The sequence below is a fragment of the Stegastes partitus genome, unplaced genomic scaffold (genome assembly GCF_000690725.1).
Source record: "Stegastes partitus isolate 25-593 unplaced genomic scaffold, Stegastes_partitus-1.0.2 Scaffold21, whole genome shotgun sequence".
Classification (NCBI taxonomy): domain Eukaryota; kingdom Metazoa; phylum Chordata; class Actinopteri; family Pomacentridae; genus Stegastes; species Stegastes partitus.
In genome coordinates, this window is record NW_007577752.1 from 1,599,052 (window position 1) to 1,625,622 (window position 26,571).

General features: G+C 40.9%; 1 protein-coding gene across 1 annotated transcript; it reads right to left on the bottom strand.

Moving 5' to 3' along the window:
* Window positions 1-791: 791 nt before the first annotated feature.
* Window positions 792-25,760, bottom strand: ptpn9a (protein tyrosine phosphatase non-receptor type 9a). Its single transcript, XM_008294640.1, has 13 exons — window positions 25,194-25,760; window positions 16,745-16,888; window positions 10,832-10,921; window positions 8,939-9,063; window positions 8,476-8,581; window positions 7,565-7,675; window positions 6,733-7,049; window positions 5,973-6,060; window positions 5,548-5,617; window positions 4,485-4,563; window positions 4,237-4,387; window positions 3,218-3,425; window positions 792-3,044 (listed from the first exon to the last, which is right to left on the bottom strand). The coding sequence occupies exons 1-13, from the start codon at window positions 25,224-25,226 to the stop codon at window positions 2,854-2,856; spliced, it is 1,713 nt and encodes a 570-aa protein (XP_008292862.1). The 5' UTR covers window positions 25,227-25,760; the 3' UTR covers window positions 792-2,853.
* Window positions 25,761-26,571: the final 811 nt, after the last annotated feature.

The window sequence follows — 26,571 nt, forward strand, 5'->3', positions numbered from 1 at the left end:
ATAGAGCAGCTGCCTTCTGTGATTTGAAATGAGGCTGAGAGCAGTGAGAGACCCAAAATAGTAAAGCAGCAGACCGTAAAACTAAAACAACCAAGTGAAAGATGCTATGTTAGGCTGAGCAGGGCTGCAGAGTCCGGTCACATGTGGGTTCATCAAGTCTGTCACAGTCAGTTGACCTATTCCTAACATACAAACACTGATTACTGCAGCTATTATGTTATTTAATGAACTCGATGATAGTGTTTTATTGGCATTCGATTTATTTTTGTCTTATTCATAATATACAATTATTATTGTCAATTACTCTGTTGATCGTTTTTGTTTTTTGGTCTGTAAAGTGTCAGAAAATGGTGAAAAATGTCAATCAGTGTTTCACATAACCCAAGATGACTTCTGAAACCCAACAACATTCAGTTTACTGTCATAGAGGAGGAAATAAATCAGAAAATATAAAATTTAAAGAGCTAAAATCTCAGAATTTTTACAATATATTTATTAATTACTCAAATTAATTAGATTAATCTATCATCAGTATAGTTGATGATTCATTTAATAGTCAGCAACGAATCGATTTATCACTGCAGCTTTAGCTTGTGTAATTGATATTTTAAAATGTCTGTTCTTAAGTTTACCTTTTTCATGCATTGCTGTTTTATACTGCTTGTAGAGAAGTTTGAATGGTGTACAAGACTGTGAATCTGTCAACAACCTCTTGGTTGCAAAATGAGGAACACAACACAGTTCTACTCAGTCACCTCACAATCCCAAGAAACACACGACCTGTACAAATGTACACGTTGACGCAGTTTGTATTTAATACAGTATAGCTTGAATCAATAGTTATATGAATGATAAAGTAATAGGTTATAACAGAACAAATATAAAATTAATGTAGATAACTGTATAATCCTGGGTAATCGTATGAAAACAGTTGTTGAATATAATAGAAAAATAAAATAGAGCACATCTTGCGTCCATCATTGAAAGGAAAAATAATTCTAAAATCAGAGTACATGAATACGGCAGACTTTTAAAAAAAATGCTTCACTACAAGCAAATTCAATATGAATTCTGTAGCAAAGAACACATTTTTTTTTCTTTTTTTTTCACCCGGCAGCAACATATGACACACAGACACAGTTTTTGTACATGTACTCTATAATAATGGCAAGATACTGGGAGCAGATGAAAGCACTGATTACAACCACAGTCTGTAGAACGGAAACACAATAATAATGAAAATATACTTCGATTTCTGACTCTCAAGTGCACAGGAGGAACTTTATAGGGTTGGAGGCACAGATTTGTGCTTGTTTATTTAACTATTCTATCATCAATTACTGGTTTCCCTGTAAAATCCTCTTGATTTGTCCCAATAAAGCTCTATGCAGATGTTTACAGTAAATGTCACTAAATGTCTTATATTTAAGCATCACTAAATTTACAATAACAATCAAGTTCTCCCAGCATCACATGTAGACCTACAGAATTACTATTAGGTTTTATTTGTCCTCCCATCCTATCGCCTCAATGACTAATCTCAGAGCACATCGGGAATAGTTGTTTCAAAGTGCTAAGACGTGATCTGTGTAAAAACAAAACAAAAAAAAAAGTATTGCACTACTCATGAGGTCTTAAGTGATGACTTCAACAGATGCATGCTTCAGTGGCACAGTCACTGCAGCATGGACCGCTCTGAACAAGTGTGCGTGGGGAGTTTAGCAATACAGTCCCACTATCACTAAAGCATGGTGGCACAGCTCACAGCGAGCAAAGGCGGCTATAGAAGCTCAATATTCAGGTGAGATGGACAGTCCTCGGTTTTAGTAGACTCGTTTGGGAAAACAAAATAAAAAAAACAAAAAACCTTTAAGAGGAACTCACATGGACAGGAATTTAATGAGTGATCACAGAACACGGCTGACAGGCTGAGAATGGTGATGTGCTTTAGGCAGACGAGGATGCATCGTGCAACCTCGAAGGAATACAACAACTTCTTGGCAAAAATACTTTCCCACTAAGTTGGCTTTTGGGCAACACATTGTGGTTTTACCTCCTCGTGTTCAGTTTGACACTCTTGAGACTATACAAAACTAGCTCGTACCATCTACGGGACGTTTAGACATGAGCTAAAAATGCACTGTGGTGAATGCAGTATTTACTGGACACAGGAGGTGCAAAGTTACCCCATTATTGTTCCCCGAGAGTGGAGATCAGGCTTCTTATTTGGAACAGAAAAAAGTTTAGAGGAATGTTTCGCCACAGAAAGGAAACCCAGTTGATATCTTGTTGTATCTCGTTGTGAGAAATGAATAGAATTGGAATTTATTTAGCTGTGAGACACTTGATTTCTCTACAGCAGCAGTTACAGGATTGTGGTGGCCATATTAATTTTATCAGTCAAGGGATATACTAGCTGCAGACAAACTTGTTTTTGGGGTGAACTACTCCTTTAAGGTCCCTGAACCACCAGCGACAAATAAATAAATGAAAAGTTAACCGACATGACTTCACCCTACCCAATGTGCCTGACCACGCACAACAAAACCGCACGACACCAGAGCAGTTTGTTCACTCTACCACATTTTTGGAGATATGTTCATCAAAAACAAAACGTCACATTGTTGGCAGCCTGAATGTTATCACATTAAAACACAATGTTGAAAATCAAGCCTTTTAATGTCACTGTCTTGGTCTGCCAGTAAAGAACAGGTCTAATTTCAAAAGACAGCTTCTGTGAGGAAGTTACTTTCCTGGACTAATTGGTCACACAACATGGGCTTGGGGTTTAACAGACTGACTGCCGGAATCACAGGGCTCATGGAGATTGGTTTGGGAAGTTGAGGCCGAGGCTCACTGATTGGCTGGGAGCAGGCCCTGTCTTTGAGCATGCTCCAAAATGGCATTGTAGCAGAAGTAGTACTGGTCTGGGGTTTGAATGCTGAAGGCCCTCTGTGTTCTCATGCGCCGCACCGTCTGACACACATTCAGCGAGCCTACGTCCTGTAGCTGGGACAGACAGATGTCCAGGGCACAGAAGGTACCTGTCAACAACAGAGCTTGTTAGTTGAGACATCTGCGTCCTCTCTGTGAACCACACTGAAGAACTTATAACAATGGGCAGGTGTGTTTAGCAAAATAACTCTTTGAAGACGATTGGAGGAATGCAAATAGTCCGACGTCAAGGTTTTGGAGAAATACAATCTCTGGATCTCACCTGTTCTCCCAATCCCTGCACTGCAGTGGACCACCATCGGAGGTCCCAGTGGGTGGCCTGTCCACTGAAGTCCCAAAGCCTTCACCATCTTTCTCTGTTGTCTCTTCACAGCTCCCAGGAAGTCGATGAGAGTCACTGCTGAGGTGGGAACGCCGTAGTCAGGCCAGCTGAGGTACTGGAAGTGACTCACTTGTCTCTGTTCACATGTCTGAATGAGTGAAAAAAGAAACAAAAAAATGACAGTTACATGCCTGTTACATGCGATCTGATTTAACGCAAAGGTCAGATGGCTCATTAAGGGAAAACAGTAACATTGCTTTCTTGCTGAGAGCGAGATGAATGGACTGATAATACTTTTAGCTCTGTAACATAGATATGAAGCTGGAGTTAGACCATGTTAATATCTTAATAATACAAATGATAGTATTTTGAAACTATGTTGTTTTATCTCAGACATTAAAACAACATACAGAAAAGATGTTTACAGACTGTCTTTACCTCCCTACACTTGTATTTTGACTGTAATTCATTTGACATAAACTCAACAAAGTGAAAGATTATTTTGGCTGGTCTTCTTCTTCTTTCTTCTTTCCTCTTTTTCCTTCTTCCCCTTCTTTGATATCGTGATAATATTGTGAATTTCTTTTGGCCACAGTAAATGTGTAGTGAAAGCCCTGTATCGTGGCTGCTCTAGCCAGAGCCATCCAAGTTTCTTAGCTTAGCATCACAAAAGTTGGAGGCTAGGAGACTTGGCTAACTCTACCAGAGCCTACTCAACACATGGCCTTTGTTTAATCTGTACACGGATAGAAATGTATAAGTTATGGTTTTACAGATAAATATGTGCTGGAACTATTTTTTGGTCAGAAGCAACAACTAAGTGGAGCCTGCTCTACTTGCGTCATAACCTCATGGTGATGACGAGATCCAATAAAGTCACCAACCAAAGACAAATGGAGGAAAATAGGTCTCACTTTATCAATTAGGTTGATGGAACTTTGTGAAATGCTCGTCTGTACCTCAGTGTTGTGCAGTTCCAGGGTGGTGTGGTTGTAGTGGGTGTGGTGGTCCACCCTTTGGTTCACCACTGCCATGTGACCGTAGACCTCCTGGCCACCTTCGTCCAGAGGCCAGTACTGACCACACTTCCTCCGACTGCCCTCGTCTGTCCTGCCGCACAGATACAGGATGAAGTCAATGAATTTAATTTTATCAAACAAAAGGAGAAACTGAATCCTTTTTTAAAAAAATTATCGGCTCAAATTACCTGGTCGTCATGACGATAACGAGGACGTTTTGTTCCCAGACCATTCTCCAGAAATCACCGTAGGTCCTTTCCAGTGGTCCTACACAGAACAGCAGGAAATTGAAAGGAAATTAAAATGACTTAAAAACGTTCAGTCACTGAGACATGTAATGACAATATCTATTTGACTCCTCATGAGCTACATCAACCACCAGTACTCTGCTCGTTATTTACTGCTGACACATATTTTTTTATTTCAAAATTAGGCATCTCGTTATTTCATCATTCTTTAACGTGCACTTCCGACATCAACTTAAGACAAATCCTTAACAAATTAGGATTTACAAAACTAACATCCTGCCAATTTAACCTACTTACTGGCAAATTTACTGAACTGCAGTGAAACCTTTACTTAGAAAGCTAACCCGAATGCTGATGTTCAACAATTTTAACACGGCAATTTGTACGTTTTACCTAGCAAGAACTGGAGACGCTGGCAACTATTCACAGCAGTAACCATTAGTGTCGTTTGGGACTGTTTGCAACATTCATGGACTTGGACAGGGCTGTAAATAATCTAAATACAAACAGTTCATTGGTAAAAATGAATCAGTATCACGATTATCTAGGAAAGCTTTTATATAAATATTTTAATAGTTTATTTAAATGTAATAAACTCATACACCACACAGTGTTGTGGTCATGTTGTCTGTAGAACAAAGCACACCATGTTTCAGACACCATCATTTGTGATTGCACAAAGTTCAGTGTCTGGTCTGTTGCTGTTGTCTATTTATATGCTACATCTTGGCTGAATGTGCCACTGTTATGATATAGTTGTATTCACAGTTATCCTCGGGGCATCTAAGTCTACATTTCTATTTGGTCTAATGACCAGAGTGAACGGAAATGCTGAGCCCATGGGTTCGGAGGACCAGACCAAACTTAATGGTGCCTTATAGTTACACAGTATGTATTTGACTGCAAGTTTATGTCACTGTGCATGAATTATTAGAAAATAATCTCTTTAAGCGTTCATGCAATTTCCGGGGCATTAATTTAAATTATACACCAGTTGTCATACCTTGAGTACCAATGTATGCATTCTTCTGTTTGTAGCCGTCCATGAAGCTTGCGTTGATGTAGTCTGATCTCTGAAAGAGACAACAAAGCTCTGTCATAAAGGTGGAGGAGAAGCCTTACAAAAGCTGAAGTACATCAAGTTCAAGAAAAATGAAGGAATGTACGCTATGACCTGAACAAGACTAGAAATCATTTGTTTACATGGGCTGATGGAGCATTAATTGACTTCATCAGAATAAACAAAACAGAATCAAAGTACTTTGGTTACGCTGACGCTGGATGACGACCAGGCAGCGTGGCAGCCTTTCAGAATTTTGAAGCTTGGCATATTTCTTGGCAGCTGAGAGGTGCCATGAATGAATCTGGCAGTGTTTTTCTTCTGATGTCAGTGACACCTGTTATATGCATATTTTAAAAAGCAGTTACCTCGTTCCTTCTGGGTTTCAAGCGAACTCTTGTTTGATCAAGGCACAGCACATCTCCATAGCGATTCCTCTCCTGATTGTAGGCTGCTCTGTAGACAAATTAACACCAAAGGTTACTACTGGAGCTTATTGCAATGGCAATCTACAAAGATTAAACTGAAAACCCAAAGTATAAGGTTTTTAGTTAGCATATCTACCAGTAAAATAGCAGCTCTGATCTGTTGAGGTACATATGTTTCAAACAAAGGATTTATGAAGAAATCTCATTTTGAGCTACAATGAATGGGGAGAGAGACATAACTGCAATTCCAATGCTGGAGCTTCAACATCATCGATTAAATATCTTATTTAAATGATATAACATGCAAAACAAAAACATAGAACTCCAAATGTCAGCCCTGAAGTCTGGCAGATATAGTCGCCACAGCGGATACATCTATACAAACTATCTGTACAAAGCCAAACATTCAGTTTTCACAGAGTTGATCATTTTCACCTTTTGTTGACACGGTCAGAAATGTGTAAATTCTATAAAATGTTTACTGCTGAGCTCTTAGTTGAGGGAAGTGTTGATGTGGGCAATATTACACTGGGAGGTTTCTAATTTTCCTATTCACATACATGAGGGCAGCAGAATAAACATTGCACATGCTGCATAAAAAGATTATAGGCATCATAAAAGCAGACTTTATGGCTGCACAGTTCTGTTGGACTGTATTAGATCATACAAGTGAACACTGAGTGTGTGTCTGTAAACTCACTGTGCACAGTGGAAGGTTCCAGGCGGTATTTCTTTGCGCAGCTCCTCATACTCCTGATGGATGCCTGAGCGCTGTAGCCTGCCGAGGTGTGTCAGCAGCTCCTGCGGGCGCATGGACTCAGGCCCAGGGACGTGAATGGAAGTATCCTCCAAGGGGATTCCCACCAACTCATCCACAGGGTCTACTCTGCCATTCTGGCCCGCCAGCAGCTGCTGGTTCCAGCTGTAAGCGTCCAGAGGCAGCAGGCCACCAAGGTGTTGTGGGAGACAGTCTCTGGGGAGGTGCTGGCGCAGCTCTGCCATTTTTACCATCTGAACCTGGAGGTAGAAGAGACAGGGATCGACTGGGCTCAGTACAGACAGATTTAACCCTTGAGACTACGCTTGACGTGAAGATATTAAAACAAGCAGATTTTCATAAGCTGATTTAAAAAAAAAAAAAAAAAAAGTATGTTTTTACCATAAAAAGTAAACCTTTAGTGTTTATTCCTTAGTCTAAATTACACAAATAATCTCGAGGACCATCAGGTGGTGCAGTCTCTACAGAAATCCATACTAATAAAATTCTTCAAGGGCAGTAATGTGGCAGGCTGATCGACTCCTGTGATTCATGCATTAACATCCCAGACATGCGTGAGGCAGCCGGATGGATAAGTGGTTACAGACCATCCCCTAATCAAATGATCACTTGCGACAGTCAGAGACACTGAATCACCACCTCACTTAGTATTTGCCATTCCAGGAACACTAAAAAGCACTTCTGTTAATGACGTATCAACGTAAACCTGGAGCTGAAGAGTGAATGTGAGACGTAGTAGAAAATGAGCATTTACCCTCTCCCTAAGTTTCTCCTTGAGCAGCAAGCTGAGCAGATTGTAGGGCACTCGAAACCAAACCGGGGCCCCGACGATCAACACCTTCTTCAGCCTGGCAGGGAACGCCCCCTGGTGGAGAGAGACGGTACAACTTATAGTAAACTATTCATTCTTTGTTTAAAATGCATACTGTAGAAATGTAGGTGCACATTCTTTGTATTTAAAATTAAGAAAGAAGCATTTTAAGCAAAACACAACACAGACAGTGTCTCAGAAGCTTACTTTATGCCAGTTTATGAAAACAATAGTGGCAAACTTAACATAATTCTGCTGTCCAGATACCGTGGTGCTTTCTGCATTTATGTATTAACTGATGATGGTGAGAACAACTTGACTGCTTTTAGATCAACATGTGGGCACAGAATACATGCCACTTACATACAGTTAGTGTCTGTTATCGGCAGACATACTGCTGCATTCCTAAAGCATAACTCACATAAATGTAGCAGACATGCAGGGAACTGCCAGATATAAGCACCAGTCTGAGCATTACACAGCTGTGGAGTATGGATTAAATAATTCTTCAGCTTGTCAACCCATTTTATAAGCCATTCATTATGCCCTTTGGACAGGTACTTAAATCTTGGAAAGACATCAACTTCACTTGAATCAAACGACTTCTTTACAAGATGAAGGACATGGCTCAGCTGTTAAGCATTAACCTGGCCCTGAAAAGGAGTGAATCATCTTAAACAGAGACAGCAAATTCATCTGACTTCCCTTCAGGATATATAGGAGTGTTTCCACTAAGTTTGAGTCTAATGCTGTGAATCATGTGTCTCATTTTCTGAGGTGCTTGCCATTGTTCGGCTTTTCCTGTACACGATCATTTACTGCGCACATTTAAAATACAGCTCTGTAATTTCAACCTTTAGCAAGTTGAGGATCTTCTTGCTCAGGTCCAGCTCAAAGTTTGTGTAGTTGGAGCCCGCCATGTCGTAGATGAACACCAAGCCATTCCTCTGGGTCTCAAAACTGTGGAACGAACAGGAAATTGTGTCAAGAAAGAACTAACTTGTGCAAACAAGTGCACTTTTTTTCTAACACATCAGAGACAGCAATACCTCAAACTGCAGATTTTAAGTACACTACAGTTGCCACTAAAAACAGGGCAAGCTGTCTTTGAATGGATAAATTTGGCATTACATTTATAGGATTCCCTCAAGGAAAACTAAACTACATAGGAATAAAGTGGGTGATTTATTTGGTAAGGTTTCTAGTTGAGGTTAAATACTGCGCCAGATTCCAGTGCTAAAGTACACAATATTTTTCTAGGGGTGAAGAAAAAAAAAAAAAAAAAGACACCAAAATGTAAATGTTTTACTGGCTTACCTTTCCACGGCCCGATCCAGGAGGTAGAAGAGGGCCTGAAGCACCACATGGTTGCCCGTCTTGTTGGGGTGATGAAGTTTGGCCGTGTACAAGGCAATGGAGGCCCCTGAAGGGTCTCGTACACTCTGAAAACCCACAATAATAACAGGTTATATTAAGCCTAAAGGCACAGGTTAATCACCACTTTCTGTTAGCGTTTTCTTTCCTGTACTGAACTGGGAAATGTATATTAGTGCTGGGTTCATTCCTGGATTTATAAGTAAGATGAGCAAAATGAGCTCCTAACTTTAAAGTGAGAACAGTAAATTATGTATTTTCATATTTTCTGCCATTTAAATGCCGATATTCTTATTTCTCAGATGTATTAATAATAATGTGTAAATGACTTATTCATAGGAATATGTGGTACTTGAAGGAATTTCCTGGTTTTCAGTGCGACACCCAAATGGAAGCGCAACAGAAGTGAAGAATGAACAGTGACCACAGGGGGGCACTTGAGTTCATCTGCTAGTTGCTGGCAGGCAGCCAACTCAAAAAGGGCTGTCAGCATTTCAGCAGGAGGAACAATTGTTGTCAATAATGATGCTGCAGCTCTTGGAGCTCTAACCCCCCCCCCCCCACACACGCCTTTTCTTCCTAAAAGAGACACAGAGTGCTTTTTTTCATGTCAAAGCTGAGCAGCGTTGAGACTGCGGGTGTCATGAGAGTCTCTTGACTTGAATGAAGCCGCTGACCAGAGATACTCCGGAACTGTCCTTTTGTAAGTAAATAAGCCTGTATTCTCTGGCATGAGGGCTAAAAATACATCAGACAGGATATGAATGAAGCCCGCTGCTGAGGCTGGAGAACTCCGACGTCAGACGAGAGGATGTGCAGCATCAATGCCACTGTGGCACGTCAGCGAGGAAGGAAGACGGGAAACGCAGGAAAGTGGGAGTGTGCGCTGTGTGCTGGAAGGTGGCATCTTTTATGGCTGCGATTTGGCTGACAAAAGGCTAAATTTATCTGGCACAGGAAACCCACTTGGAACATCAATCAATCGATAACCTGCACCCCGAAAGGGCTTTTAATGTATCATTAGCAGAGCTTGCTTTCAGAATGTTTGCCTTAACCCTTCTTTTCAATAAAACATAATCTCATTATCAGTTGCAGTCATTAAGTAAATGATTTATCTGACAGTCCAAAAAGCAAACCCACTGAGTGTTTAGTTACCTCTGTCACAGCCTGTGTAATTCTATTCTGAACGGAAGCATGTTTAGTTTTTTGAACCATTAGCTGCACAGACAACAGAAGCTACACACAAACACAGATAAACAACAGCGGAGGTGCTCCATAAAGACGTTATTTGATGTCACAGATAAGGAGGTGCTTGTTCTATTTTTTTTGTCCACAACTCTGCGACAAAACCAACAATGTCTGTCGCCGTATTTTGTGACTTCCCCACTACACCTGTGACACTGTAACCCAGGTCCTCTGGTTTCTACTGAGTAATTTCCTACATTTACTCAAACAGGAGTAAATGTAGAGAATTCAGTGTGGACTATTTTCAGCAGTAGATTAAAACACATTTTGTTCTTTAGTGATTATATGATGCTAAATGTCCATCATAATAAAGAAACATGCCACCCAGAGCAATGATGAGTCTCACTGACATGTTTTAATAGTTTCTGGACAACAACTAGTATTGTTGGCACAGAGGAAGAAGATATATCAGGCTTTGGACACAGAGACAATACTTAAGATGGGATTAATTCAGGTTTGGCTTTAGGTTTGTTTATAATAAGGAAATTGTGGAATATCATCCATCTTATCCTTTAATTGTTGTGTAAGATGAGGCTGGACTTTTCCCATTTAAGGAATGCTAGATGCAGGAGATTTAAAGGGCAGTCTTACCAACACAGTGAACTTTCCACTGAGCAGCTCGGAGCGTAGAGGCTCCTCCTGAGGCTGAAGTCTGACAATTCCTTCTTTAAGACGTGTTTCCTGCAGAAAACAGATCACAGCAGGTGAAGTCGGGCTGTGGAGGAACTGCAGCAGGCCGTCACTTTGAGGCGAATTCCTCTCCGTGAACAATAGAGAATCACCTGGCTGACTTTCCTGCCAGGAGAACCCTCTCTGCAAGGTTTCCATTCCTTATTTTTAACCCTGAGAGGCTGTGTGGGAGTTAATAAACTTACTTGTAATGTCAAGCTTGGGAGGCGTCCTTTCAATTTACCGTCGCATCTGCACTATCTACAGGAAGAACAGTCTTGAAGCTCTCACTACACTTTTATTTACACTGATGTAGGAGTATCTGCTTGATGGAAACTACCTCTACTGTCTTATTTTACAGTTACTGCAGCTCTGCTACATCTTTTAAGATTTCTAAAATCAATCACATGTTGTTAATGGGACAAAACTCACAACACAATGTACTGCTGCTTTGTAACTTGATGGACAGCGTATTGAAGGGCTGCCGTGTTTAAATTGATGTAATATCAGAGCTCCACAGATGCAGCCAGTGCCTTATTGTAAGACGTGCTTGTGACAATTTCAAGTCTTAAAAAATGACGGATGACAATAAAACAAAGACAAGTGCTTGGCAATGACACATTAAACGGCCCAAGGAGGGGTGTACAACAACATGATGCAATGCAACAGAGGGTTATGTCTCAAGGCTGGGTGCTGTAGCTTCTTATTCTTGGTTGCCGAGGGACCTGATGGGAATGACAACACAAGTTACCATGCACAGTCACATGTAATGATCCCACGATGTCTGATTAACCAATGACTAAACTATTCAAATCAGTGGGTTTTAGCAGTGCTTCCAGGCAGACAGAGCCAGGTTAGCTGTTTTCAGGTCTCCACTATTCCTTCTAAACTGAGCTGGACAGACATGATGGTGGTTTTAACTCTCTCTCAGCAAAAAGCCAACAAGCATATTTCCCAAAATGCTGAACTATTCCTTTAGGCGTACTACATAAGGTGCATCACATGAACACTGCTGATGACCTTTTGGTTTCCTGTTTGTTTGGGATGCTCTTAAAGTTTCCAGAACCATGATTGAACAACTTTTCAAGGATGGAACTTTGTTGTTTTTGTTGTTTGAATAAACCTACCACCAAAAAAGTGATCCTCAGTTCCCCGTTTACCGTGCTGTTAAGTCCTGTTGAGAGCTTAACATTGTGCTTTTATTTTATTGAATTTTATAAATGTAAATATATGTACAGCTTTGAAAATAATTAATAAGCTACTGTGACTCCAGTTTTCTGACTTTTCTCTCACAGTTCTTTATTGTATATATTGAATTGTTTTTAGGTCTCTTAGAAGATGCTTTGTATGTCAAAATATATTGGCTTCACTAAACCCGCATTGTATTTGTGTGTACTGTAAAGAAATCCAGGTAAACGGGAACGAAGTGGCTCCGACCGATCCACGCATCACTATCCGTCCTGTGTGCTGCACATGTTTGTGCCCCAGAGAGCAGCGAAGAGAGGGTAAGGGGAGATGGAGGGAAAAGGGGGGCAGTGAGAGCAGAATTGCATACTCCACCTTTAATGGATTTATCAAAGTGCTATGAATTATTAAAATTACAATCTCAGTTGAAACTACTCACGCAGCAGTAGATGGTACAACACCAACAACCAGCTCAGCCTGACTGCCAGCCTTTCCCCATTTCTCTGCCCCTCCGACCAAACAAACATGACACTGGAAACTCTCCCCCTTAGTTTGTTCTGACAAATTACTTGTCCCCAGCCTCTGTCCTGGTGCTGAAACAGCATTAAACAGAGTTAAATGAACTGTGGCATGGCAGGGGGAGACTAATCCTTCTCAAAGTCACATTCAAGGCATTCATGAATGAGTCGTGTTTATGCAGGCCAACTATTCACTGCTGAAATAAGAACCTACCTTGATGTTTGAAGTGACTTTACTAAAAAGGTAAGTGGTAAAAATCCTGCCACGTCTCGGAGCTATTCAGGTCATTAGAGTCTGTGCGAGACGTCTGGGAACTTTCCGTTTGCTGGTCGGATAAACTAGAGCAGATCTGAGCAGATAAATCCCATTTTGCATGTTCAAATTTGGACAGAATGAAATTTACAGCAGGATAGACCATTTAGGGACAAAATGAGATTTTTATCTTCGACTCCCTGGTAGTCATTATCAACTGCGAGACCAAGGTCTTGATTATGTTATTATCTCGATGTTATTTTCAGATCATTAACGAGACCTGCAGTCCGATCCACTTCTTCTGCCCTGGAGGTTTCATCTTCATCATCATTTTCCGGTTTGATGGTAATAATATCACCAAGGTCGCTAACTGCTCTCTCAATGATATGTAGTGAACAGACATCTTTTCTCTGTTACGCCAGATTATGTTCTAGCCCTTGAGTCCTTAAACTCCACTTTGCTTATTTTCAGCTGTGGCACACAGGCAGGTGGCCTTTCCATGTCCCTATAGCTGTAGTTATACAGCCAGCTCCTATAGATATAGTCCAGTATATGTTTTAAAGTTGGGCCCATTTCTCTCTGAGCTTCTCCCCAGGGAGGTGGCTAAGAGCACAGCAAACAAACAGGAAGCATAAAAGGAGAAGATCAGCAATGTTCTTTTGAGATGCATAGCGGTTGTCTACCCGCTTCCGAAAAAAAAAAAAAAAAAAGGATCAGAACGCCCCCTGAAAAAAATACCTTCATGTACATTAAAAACCTAATTTAACCCCTTTAATTTGAGGCATCACATATAAGATAACTGCATTATGTTTTATTCTTGTGTTGATATTGTCTAAGCATGTAAACCCAACATGTGAAACTTCATGTTCCTCCTTTAGACCAACTTCACAACCTCAGCTGAAGTGACCACTAATCTTTTCTGAAGACAACATAACACTTATTTTGTGATAAGCTACAAGCTCTCTGAAAGGCTGAGAAAGCCTGCATACTGCTTCTTGAAATATCCCCCTGTGTATACTTGAGTGTGTGAGTCGGTGTGTGGAAGTGTGTGCGTGTCTGGCCCGAGGTTTTTGATGCATCTGTTCAGGCGATCTCTTGCTTGGCTACAGCCTCTGAAGAAATATGTTTTATGAAAAAGGCCTTGTGTTACAGTTCTGTGGGTACGCTGAAAACAGTCCACGCTCATTAACCTGTTTACTTCATCTTCTTTCTTTTTTTTTTTTCGAAAAAGGAAGTTTAACTGATTAGCATTCAGTGCAGAGACACTTTAAGGTGCTGCTAAATTTAATAGATGTGATAAAACTACACTGAAATGTGGCATTGTGTTGTCCCGATTATATTCTTTGTCCTTTAGAACATATAATCAGTCATCTCATCACTTTAGAAAGGTAGAAAACTGCAGCTGTGTGTCAGAGGCCGTGTGTTATACAGATTTTGCAGTCGTGTCATAATTGTCCAATCAACAAGCTAAAAACAAGTTCTGTGGAAATAGAGGCTGCTATACTGAACAACAACCAAGATGAGGTTAGACACACAAGACAGACGTCTCTAATGTGGGTGTAGATTATAGATGAACTGAGTGTTTAGACTGATGAGGTGCATACCTTTCTAAATTTAGGTTACTAAAAACTGGAAACATTTTCACCAGAGATGAGTCAGCTCATCTCAAACTGCTTCTTCTCTAAATCTCATTTGCTTTTTCTGGCTCTGTTATAGCTTTCGAACTGGCCGACAAAGTTGAAAGCGAGCAACGTTGTGATCTGGTTGGCAGTGTCTGACAGAAGCTGTAGCATATGTCATGAACATTGCTGTCATCACTGTCTCCCTTCTGCCACTAACGACCTGAAGCAAAGCTGCCAAACAGACGGGAGCAGCAGAAAAACACCTGTCTGCAGTGGCGGTGCTAATGTATCTCTGCCTGTGGCTGTGTAATGTAAGGTACATAACTTTAGTATGACAATACAGAAATGTTTTTTTCATATAATTATAAATAAGCAGGATGATTTACACACAACAGTCTTCTTCAAATGTATTCATATCCTTCCATTAAAGAAAAGGCAAAATTGACAATAGTCACTGAAATAACTAGAAACTGAAAAAAGTAATCATAAATAAAAATTTGCTGAATCATAATTTAGTGAAATAAGACATTGCTTTTGAATTGTGGTTAAAAAGAACAATTTAAAAAAACAAACAAAACTGTCCTGGACAAATTAGAGCACTTGAGCAGTGGGCCAAAATCTAAATACCTGTCAACAGGAACAGAAGTCTGACTGAGAGTTACAGAAAACACTTGATTGCAGTGATTGGCTCAAAGGGTTGTTCAACAAAATAGTTTATGGGTCCCATCCTACTTATTTGCTTGTTTTTTTTGTTTTTTAAATATTTCTGTTGAACCACAATTCAAAAGCAATGTCATGATTTTCACAACATTTTTATTTATTATTACTTTTGTCAGTTTCAACTTATTTCATTGACAGCTGTTTTTTCCTTCTTTAATGGGAGGGTATGAATACATTTGAGGACGACTTTATTTATACCCAGTATTATTGCTGGGTATCAACACTGCTGTACCACTGTGTTGAGTTCATGTCAAGTGTTTTAGGTTAGGCCTTGTAATATTGTAGTTTTTTAATGAAAAATATTTAAATACATTCCTATTTTGTTGATTTGTTATTGGATCCCAAACTCAGGGATCATATTGTTGTCCATCTATCCATTATCTCTACATTGCTTAATCCTCACTACGGTTGTGGGGGGGCTGGAGCCTATCCCAGCTGACTCAGGGTGAAGGCAGGGGACACCCTGGACAGGTAACCAGTCTATCGCAGGGCTACACTTAGAGACAGACAACCAAGCACACTCACATTCACACCTACAGACAATTTAGAATCACCAATTACCCTGAGATATTTGTTTCTGGACTGTGGGCAGAAGCCGGAGAACCCGGAGAGAACCCATGCTGCATGGGGAGAACATGCAAACTCCACGCAGAAAGATCCCGGGTGTCCTCACTGGGACACGAACCGGGGACCTTCTTGCTGCGAAGCAATGATGCTAACCTCCAAGCCACCTTGCAGCTCTTCATATTGTTGTGAATATTGTAAATTTTCATATCAATCGCTAATGGGCAGTCTTTGCTGGGCAATGTATATCTTTCAGAGAATTCCAAATTCCAATTCTGACTGGTGGAAATGTTCTAGTATTAAAAAGCATTAAATTAAATTACAAAATAACCAGATTTCCCAATTATGTTGGTAACGGCGAAAAAGCATTGAATTGAAACTGGAAAATAAACACTAATAACACCCACGTGTTTAAACTTCTAGTTATTATAAGCCTTGGTTTGAACTAAATATTATGTTGCTAATTCATAGTCGAACTCACCAAATGTAGACTGTGGGTACAAGCCTGCAACTGACCACACATTTCATGCAGCTTTCTTTTCCCCTTTAACCACCTGTTTGTTACTGTTTCCAAAATCCACCCCTTACTGCAGAAAACAACAACAATCTCGAGGCAGCAACCTACCACACTGAAAATGTCAAAAAAATGTCAAGGATTTGGATTGTGCAGTAAGGCAGCCCTGTTAGTTTTTTTTGTTCCACCAAAATAGTTTCAGTCACTATTTTGAGGCAACACTAAAGCCACATCTTTCGCTCAGGTTTGCCCATGATGACTGTGATTGGTTAAAGGAAACTAAACAAGTGTTTTTTTTTCCTTCTATAGCAGAATTCTAATGAGGTAGCTAAGTGAGGTATTAAAAGCTCACATGAAACACTTGATATTAGTACCAAAATTAAATTGTTGGAAAGTTTTACAGCTGCTCATAGGTGCATCACTCAACAGTAACAATGTGATTCTCTGGTCTGCTCTTACCCTGTAACTGTGGAACAGCTCAATGGCTCGGAGGACGTCAAACTTGCGAGCCATGAGGAACTTGACGGCCAATTCCCTGGACAACGGTGACACCCCATGCTGACTGGTCCACTTGTTGATTTCCTCCAGAAACTGCCTGGTAGCCTGAAACAGACGCAGATGTTGTCACAAACTTTGTACTCCCATAATCGAAGGGTCACATAGGAAGGAAGTGAAACTGGGCTTTAAACTTGATACATCCTCAGAGGAAGTGCTATCTATGGCCTCGCAGAATATTTGACGCAATTTTATGGCCTGGTAAGACATTGCACACATTTCTGTAGAGCCTGGAGAACGAGTCATGACGACTGCTGTATTCAGAATGCACTGACACAGGGAGGTGCCAAACAAACTGTGCTTACTGTAACCAAAATGAGTCGTTTTGCACAAGTTATCCCTCAAGTTTTTCTGGTTCATCTTGTGTGTTAACTGCAGCTATCTTGGTAAATGTTTTGGCATTTTGTGGAATCCAAACAGAAGCCCCCCCAAAAAAAATTCCACACCATGGTTGAGCAGAAAAGAACAAGTACAACTGAGTGGTGATGAAGATAAATGACAGAATGTAGGTGAAAAGGACTTTTGTTCCTTGAAATAAAACCTGCAGTTTAAAGTATGAGAGGGGAAGAAGATGGAATCCTGCTAAACTGGTGTTTATGACATGAAGTTGCTATAATGACAGGGCTGCACACAGACTTTTAATAGTACTTGGCAGCAAAGCCTCATGAGTGCTGAGATATAAACTGATAAAGCAGTTCTTCATCAGCTTGGTGAAACGATGTCACTGATGGAAACTAAATTAAAAGGCCGGTTTGCTTTGTTAGAGAACCAGACCTGGGTTTTGGTATGACTGTTCACCAAGAGGACGGTAAATAGTTGGTCATCAAACTCTATTGATGGTAAATGTCACATGTGCACTCGACATGTTTCAGGTGAAGATGCTATTTAGTTTCTTGTGAAATCTGACTGCGACCACAGGAAAGAACTGCAGAAGAGCGAAGCAAAATGGAAAACAGCTAAAAATGATGACTGATGTTATGATTACTGGTGATTACGTGGCATTAGCGCCCAACATTCTCACCCCTTTTGTGTTTTCTATGAACCCTGTAAGGGGAAACATCTGGCTCTCCAGCTGCCAAATGCTCCACTATTTTTCACTATCTAGCCGTTGAGTTCGTCTGTGTGCCGTTTCGTGCTGAGCAGGTACAGTGCTGAGTCTCAGAGCTCACCGAAAACAGCGGCCTGTCGTGGCCAAAGATGACGCCATGAGCGGTGAAATAAAGTAGTGACAGAGAGCCACAACAGTAAAGTTGTGGGCCTGAAAGCCAAAACAATGAAGTGAACTTCACAAAGACTCCATAGAGCTGCAGAGGAACTGCGGACTCATGACAGTTCATTGTGGGTTTATCACATGTGATACCTTTCTCATCAAAGTAGTCATAAGATGCACTGAAAATGTTTTTAGAAAATCATAAAATTACAATTACAGCAAAATTTGAGCTTCTTTTAAAATGTGGGTCTTACTTTTATGTTGTTTTTTCCCCCCCAACATTAAACTGAATTGAAATTCAGAAAATGTGTCTACCACGGGGCCTTCCACCCATCTTGCAAAGAACTTATACATTTAGCCAGCAGTTGTTCAGGGGCTTCCTGCCACTCTACGCTGATTATACACTCCCTCAGGCCCCCACACTCTCCCACCCTCAGCGCCCGCAGAGTTAGCGAGTCAGCACCAAGTGAATCCTCAAAAGGCGACAGAGGAGGCAATGAAAGCTCGCACTTTAAACACAGGGTTCCGCTTCTCTGGTCAGGCACAGCAGCGGTGGGGCATGCATGGGAGACAGGAAGTCAAGTTCTGGGAATCCGTGGCTCTTTAGGAATACAAAACGATCACTGACGAGCTCTGAGCCTAAAGACAGGATGCCACTGTCTCTCCTCAGGAAAGCCAGCGCTTTCAGAGACAGCAGGGCCTGCAGCTTCTGCTCTGTTCAGATGCCTTAGCATGCAAGGGATGAGGGATGATTGCACCTGACAGGACCGAGGCCGGTTAATATCCGATTCTCATGGGGAAACTGTGCAGGGGGGGTTCCTCTGAATACTCTGCTTCTCCCGGCATTGAAGTATCAGTACAACGGTTCACACAGTATTAGTGTACCACAGTGGCTTACTTTATCACAAATCAGACCTCAAAACTGAACAATGAACAGCACGAGATCCTAGAATGACCTGCAGTATTTGGCTGTGAAAACCTGGCACCTTACCATTACAAAACAGCTCCAAAGAAAGTGTGCCACTCCGATATTGTTTGTGCAGGTGTCTCTTTTCAGTCCAGCAGACCTGATTTTCGAGAATATGGTTACATGATGGCATCTCAGACAGCCCCATTCACTGAAGAAAACCGTGGTATGCAGGTAAAATCCCCACAAGCTAGTAAGAGGGCCTTTGAGATTAGATTACATATAACAATTTTATACAGGTTTGCTGCAAGCAAAAACTTCAGTAAATATAAAATCTCAAAGTGCTTCAGAAAAAGCATTTGACAAAATGGCTAAGGCATGTAGGGAAGTCAGGGTTTTTCTTAAGAGTATTAAAAAAAACTTTGACAATCTCTAAAGTAGTTTTTAGGTTATTTATGGTCATTAACGTGTATTAGATTGCACTTTGCCACAAGAAAAACATACCTTCCTTAAAATTATGTCTCTTAACAGGCAATCCACATGTTCCTCTTAATGCAGGCCGTCTGCTCTTTGTTGTTGAACTGTGAAGCGTTAATCCTTTGGTGTTGGCCAAAGACAACTTCCTGTCAGATTGCTGTCAGGTACACTCAGGTTTCCAAAAAAATTTCAATGGTCTGACAGCTGCTCTTTCTCTCTTAGCCTTTTAAGGACTGCCTGCCAACTCCAGGCAGTGACCCTCTGTTCCTGTAGAAGCCTGTCTTGTTTGGTTTTTCTGCACTCGGGGCCATATCCGCCAGAGTGGAATTTGAGGATGAACCAGTTTGTTTTCATGATAGCACACCGGACTGCGGTGGAAGACTCGCTGCGGAGGAGTGACTTATTCAATTCCTGGAGGATGCATAAATATTTGCCTGACTTTCTCCAGTTCTGAAAGAGCTGAAGATCTTCTTCTTGATTATTCATTTTAAAAAGCACTTAATTCTAGTTTATGCTGCCCGACATGAATCCAAATACGCTGAGAGGTTTGTGGAAGTATCTGGTCACAAGTCATTTTGAATGCCGAGTTCTGGCCTTCCAAAACACAGCTGACATTACATAATCCCGCTTGCTGTCAGGGGACGGTCAGTCTTGGTGTTGACAATGGCTGCCAATAACCAATTGATTAGATTAACTGTGGTAGCGACCTGCTGTGCTCGGAGTTAATGGATGAAGTTGTGGTTGGTTCTTACCCTCTGTCATCTAGCACGTACACGACTGTTGGAGACGCTGCATCGGAGGACTCACGGCTACAGGAAACCATCACAGAAAACTGCTGCTACAGGCAGACGGTCCCAGGAATCGCTCACATATTCCCTCATTTACTCGCAATATAAAAATCCTGCGCAATAACAGGCAGGAGTAATTGGTGCTTCACTCTGCAGTGAGCAGTTAACAGAGATGACAGACAGTAATGAATCATCATTATTTTGCATCATTCCTGGCAGGTGTAGTGTCCCCTCAACGCCGCTTTCACCTCTTTATAGTGCGACGCGCTGCTTTGAGGATATTATTAGCAGAAAGTAGAGTAAATGCCGTAGAAATGGGCTGTTTATCATCATTTCCCTCTGTGTTGTCTTCAAATAGCTGAAAGACTGGAACATTCAACTCACTGTACAAATTTTGCTTAGAAGCAAGAAGCGTTACTGTTTGGTGCTTTTGCTTGAAAATGAACTTAAACGAGAGCTAAACAAGATTAGTGTGAGTGTAACAGGCAATGTTTCAGGCTTAGGTGATGAGACAACCTTTAAATTCACAATACAAAGTGTTCATAACCAGGTTTTTAATGTATTTGATTGCTGCTCTATGATTAGATTAAGAACACCAACCCTGGCAATTCAATACATCATCTGGATGTGTAACACTATATTCTGCGGTCTCCAGATATAATTCGGTACATCTCCATTTCCTGCTGCTCAACATGTATTATCTGTGCAAATTTCTGCCACCTACACCCTTGATGCTGAGCTCCAACCCACCATCTTCTACTCAGCCTCCTTCTGCCACAACTGCCCACAGCACTGGTACATTAGATGCTTCCAACAGACCACATTCCTCATGTTGCTTCATGCTACCAATCATGACTGCATATCTGATTCTGAAACATTTTTACAAATTTGCACATGGGTCACATCACAATATATACGCTGACTTGTCAACTATTAGAGACTTGGCTATAGTGCTTACATTGAGCTCTCACTGTAATATCTGGATGTATGAGTCTACAAATCCGTGGGAAGGACTATTTCATGTTGATAATATTTGCTTAAAATATCTAAATGCTCTGGCATGCCATAAATCTTGGCGATAGGACCAAAAGCTCTTAACTGGAAAGCTTAAAATGTTGTTTTATATTATTAAATGAGTTTAAGTGATGCAGTATGGGGGTTTCTGTCCATCTATGTTTGTTTAAAGACCCTCTCTGCTGAAAATTAAGTTGTTTTTCTTTTTTTTTTACCTTGCTGACATATCTATATGGCGTTTTTTTCAAACAAGCTGGAAGACGTATCATGATTGAACCGAATCCTACCGATGACAGTCACAAAAACACAGGGTTGCATAAGTGGGTTAGCTTGTGTGCTCTGGCTTCAGCATGGAGGGGTGGGTGGAGAGAGAGGCGGGAACTTCATAGAGCCACACATTTTCAAAGGAGAAACAGTGTAAAGAAAAGGAAAAATTCACAATAGTCACTCAGATAACTGGAAACTGACAAAATTAATAAGTTACAGAAAACACTTGATTGCAGTGATTGGCTCAAAGGGTTGTTCAACAAAATATTAGTTTATGGGTCCCATCATGCCTGTTTGCTTGTTTTTTTGTTAGAAATATTTCTGTTGAATTACAATTCAAAAACAATGTCATGATTTTCTTTTTTTTTTGTTATTATTACTTTTGTCAGTTTTAACTTATTTCCGTAACAGCTGTTTTTTTCCTTCTCTAATGGGAGGGTATCAATACATTTGAGGATGACTGTATATGTAAGCTTCATACACAGAGATGAGTGTTTAGTAGTTAAATAAACAATCGGAGAGGGTCTTTTAAAAAAAAAAAAAAACTAAAAAAAACCCCAGCACACTAAGAAAGTAATCTGCATGATATCACCAGTTGTGAACCTTTCATCATTCAGTGGCGGCTGTGGCTCAGGTGGCAGAGCGGGTTGTCCACTAATCACAAGGTTGGAGAGGTTCTATCCTTGTCCTTGGGCGAGACAGTCAAAGCCGCTTTCAAAGGCAGGTGAACACCTTGAAAGGCAGCTCTGCCGTTATTGAAGGTACAGAAGCTATAAATGCTGTTGCATGAGAAACATTGTAAAGTACTTTGAGCTCCACCAAGGTAAAAAGCTATGCAAGTGCAGACCAGTCACCATAAAGCTACCAACAGTGTGATGGATGATTTTATTCATTCCCTACGTCCCGTCCCATAGATTGTAGATTCTGACGACTTTTTATTAACTGCTAAATTTCATGTAGACATGTCAGTGCTCCAGTCCTGGGATTGTCCATGATATGATTTTTTTGTTTTACTTACTACCATCATACTCTTTTGTTGCGAGGATTTGTCATCAATGTGTCCAACACTAACACTGATCCCATTCTAATACCATTTTTCCACTGTACTCACAGTCCAGTCAGAAGGAGTCAGACGGTAAATGCTGACTGTATCAATGTCTCAGATGAAAGAAATTATGTGGAAGGATTAGGAAACTGGTGTAACGTGAGTGTCACGATCACACCTTGATCCTTTGAACAATGCATGTTTTCATTGTTATGTTGCAAGAGGACTGCCCTTGACGTTGTCTTCCCTAGAACCTATTTGATGTCAGATGCCATGCTAATCTATTTACAAATGTAAGGCTGCTGTTGCCAAGCGGCTTCGCTTCACTTCACTGAGTCCCATTTGGCACGAGTCAATACCAAAACAGGAAGTCAATAACGTCACTATCTCCCTATTCCCCACTTTCTCTCACTCCGCTGCTTCCTGGGAGTAGACTCAACACACACACATGCACACACACACACACACACACTCTTTCTCTAAGCACATGATAGACACACACACTCTGTAACTCATAAACTCCCCCTTCCCCCCCGGAGTCTAGTGGAAATACTTTTAACAGCTGCCCTTAGAGTGAAGTTCCACTACACCAGTGTATACTCCCGAGAGAGCCACCCTGCCACACACACAAACACACACTGACACACACAATCCACCCAAACACCCCCCCTCACCTCCCCGCTAGGCTGTAGATGTAATGAGGGCGTCCGGTACCCTAGCAGGGGCCCTGGCTCACACAGGAAATGGAGTAGGCAGATAAGGAGCTTTCTGCTGGCCAGATGATGAGAGGAGTCAGCAGGAAGAGTAGACACGGGCAGCACCGAGGAGGAGAAGACATGAGAAATCTCAACTAAATACATTATTCTACCTCTGCAACCATTTTGCTTTGCTGGTGCTAAATTTCATATGGTTGCATGATAGCATTAATCCCACTACAGCCGTTTACTGTTGACATTCAGCTACCAGTTTGTCAGCATCCATCACATGGATAAATGTACTGCAGTCCAGTGCAACACTCCTGCAAAGATGCCCAACTTCCTCACGGTTTTGGATTTTTGTTCATTCAAGTTTCGAGGCTGCAGTTTGCGGCGCTGTTTAATTGCATTGAATTATATTGTAAGTATCCTATATGAGGTAGAAAATACTAAAAACTATGATTATTGATATTTGAGATAGGTAATTTCTTTTTTTATACAATCTGTAAGATAAATATTGCCAATATTCCCTTAAATTTGTCAAATCAACTAGACAAACTTTAAAATAAAATGGTGTCACTGTTTCAAAACCTATTCAGAGCACAGACCTGTACAGCTAATATACCATTCAGACCAATGTATCTGTCAGGTTCAATTACAAACACCTCTGAATACAACAATATAATGTGAAATTAGTACAAAACAGCTGCCACACAGACAAACTTCAGTGTATAACCTTCAGGAAGGTAGGATTTATGGCACGACTGCTGTTGGAGACTGAATTAGTTTTTGGCAGGATGATAAACAGCAAGTGAGCGTTTATTAAACAGGGCCGCAACTGCTATTTTCCATTGCTGAATATTCTGCTATTACTCTCGCCAGAAAAATTAGGATATTGTAAAAAGTACCAATCCTGATTTCTAATAAGGCTAAGATAAACTCTTTAAAGTGCTTCTGTCATATGAACAACAGTCCAAAAGCCAACAATATTTAATTCACAATCACTGAAGACCAAAACCAAGAAGGAGCAAACCTTCATAACCGAGACACCAGAACTAAAAGATGTTGAGAAATTACTGAAAACAACAGCAACAAAACAATATCTGATTAATCTACTAATTCCTTCTGCTCTAATTGTTAGTCTCTTTCAATCCTGGTATAAATGCTCAGTTATTCAGGCTCTGAGTTCATGAAGCTTACAATTAGCTCATAATGGGCTACTGTTCTTGGGATTTTTTATCACTATGTGATCTAAAACAGAGAGTGGTGTGACTGCTTATTTTTTCGTTTAATTCATTGGTTCTTAAAGCCAAGTCTGATTTCTAACAGGATTTACTGAAAGGAGAAACTTGTCAAAACTAAGCTTCACAAAGAGATAAAAGGTTGAGATAGAATGTTATAATACATCTAAATATGTGAATGAATGTGCATTATAAGATGTTCAGATGCCACATTCACAGTGATTAATTGCCACATAGCTCGCAGGGCTCTGCAGCCCGGGCCGAGCCAAGTTTCTACTGTAAAGCCCACATTTGTGAATGACCCAAATGTGGAAGCGGTTTCCAACTCTGCCTCCTCAAGCCTTCCCGGTAACATCACGGTGTGTAACTCGAGACTGGAAATGAACCTTTTTTACATGTGCGGCGGCTGACGGAGGCGAGCTCGGCCTGTGTCGCAACACATCAGCTCAGCCGCTGGAGAGGAACTGACAGTGATGCAAGCGGAGCAATAATGCGCCAGAAATCGATACAATATTTCCGCTCTGAAATCGGGACCGTTTCGCAACCGATCCACCATTGCGCACTGCCAGTCGCTGCGGTGCGCACAGCCCCAGCGCACGGCAGCGCCAAAGGAAAAAAAAAATACCTGCAGGTACACACTGAAACATTTGGGCCAAAGCAAAAAAAAATAAATCAGACACGAAGAAGTGTTAGGACTCTTAAGGCCTACCTGCTCTTCCTCCGCCGATAAAGTAGCTGCCATGATTCCCGTCAGCTCTCTGATCACCTTTCAGCCAAACGCGTCCTTTTCATGAAGTAGGAGATGACGGAGATGTCTGTATGTCTGTCCCTCGTGTAAAAACGGGGTTTTAGGGGTTGTCCCTCTCGCTCAAAGTTGAAGGCATCTGCAGTTTGAGCTCAGTGTTTTCTCTTTGCGAATCACCGCAGGGCCAATTAGCAAGAATCTGCCATCCAAAACTAAGAGAATAGAGCCGCTGATGTTGTGTCAGATTTCACCGAGCAGAAGGAAAATAAGGCAGGGAAGAAAAAAAAAAGGAAAGAAGAAAAAAAAAAAACAACACTCGAGCAGCTAGACGAGGCTTCGCTTCAGCTCGATGGTGACCGGGCTCAGACCCTGATCCGCGGCTCTTCCAGATAACCTGACACACATCAGAGGGCTGCAGCTGCCCACTGGCTCCTCCATGCCATGAATCGCAAGTTTTTAGCGCTGAACGTCGCCTTTATGCTGTGAGAGAGACTGACACACACGGCCCCGAACAATGAGGCGGACTGTGAGCTTTCTTTCTGCATGTTGCTGTACCCCCTGGTGGTTAAGACCAGAACACGACAAAAAGCTCACTGACCTCCGCCTTCATTCATAAAAATAGGAAACCAAACAGGAAAATCACCATTTTGAGCTTCAGGTAGTATCTGGAGTCATGAGGGCTCCGAAACACTGGAGGCTTTAAAAAGAAAGAAAAAAGAAAGAAAGAAAACAACTTGCATCTTCTTGTTCTGTTGCATTAAAGCTCCCTTAACTGTGTGTTTATTCTTCATTTACTGGAACAGTTATGCTAATTATTTTAGCAAGTTAGCTAGCATAATTTGCAGAAGTAGGGTATTTTCAAATGTATCTGCTAAGGAGGAAAGCTTTATTATACTTACCTTAAAGCAAAAGTTGGAACCTCAAAGAAATATGCCTAATGGCTTTCTAAGACAGCACTCTTATATTTGTTAGCAGAACTAGCGTAAATGAGAAGCTACTGCTAGCAGCTAGTTAGCTTAGCACACATTAGCATAAAGACTGGACAGCCAGGCCATCTTTGTCTAAAGGTAAAAACCTGCAAGAGCTACTGAAGCTAACTAAGTAATTTAATAGATTGCTAATTCAATTATTTATTCTCCACAAAACCCAAAGTACAAAAATAATATGGCTTAGATTTACGGTTGTCTGGTCACCATCCCAGACTTGAGAAAGTTTCTACTCCCAGCAAAAAAATGATAGTTCAGAAAATTGATGTTTGTATTTGTATTTTTTATTTTTTTAACTTTTTTGTTTGTTTGTTTTTAAGCAGATTACACAAAGAACACATATTATCATTACATGC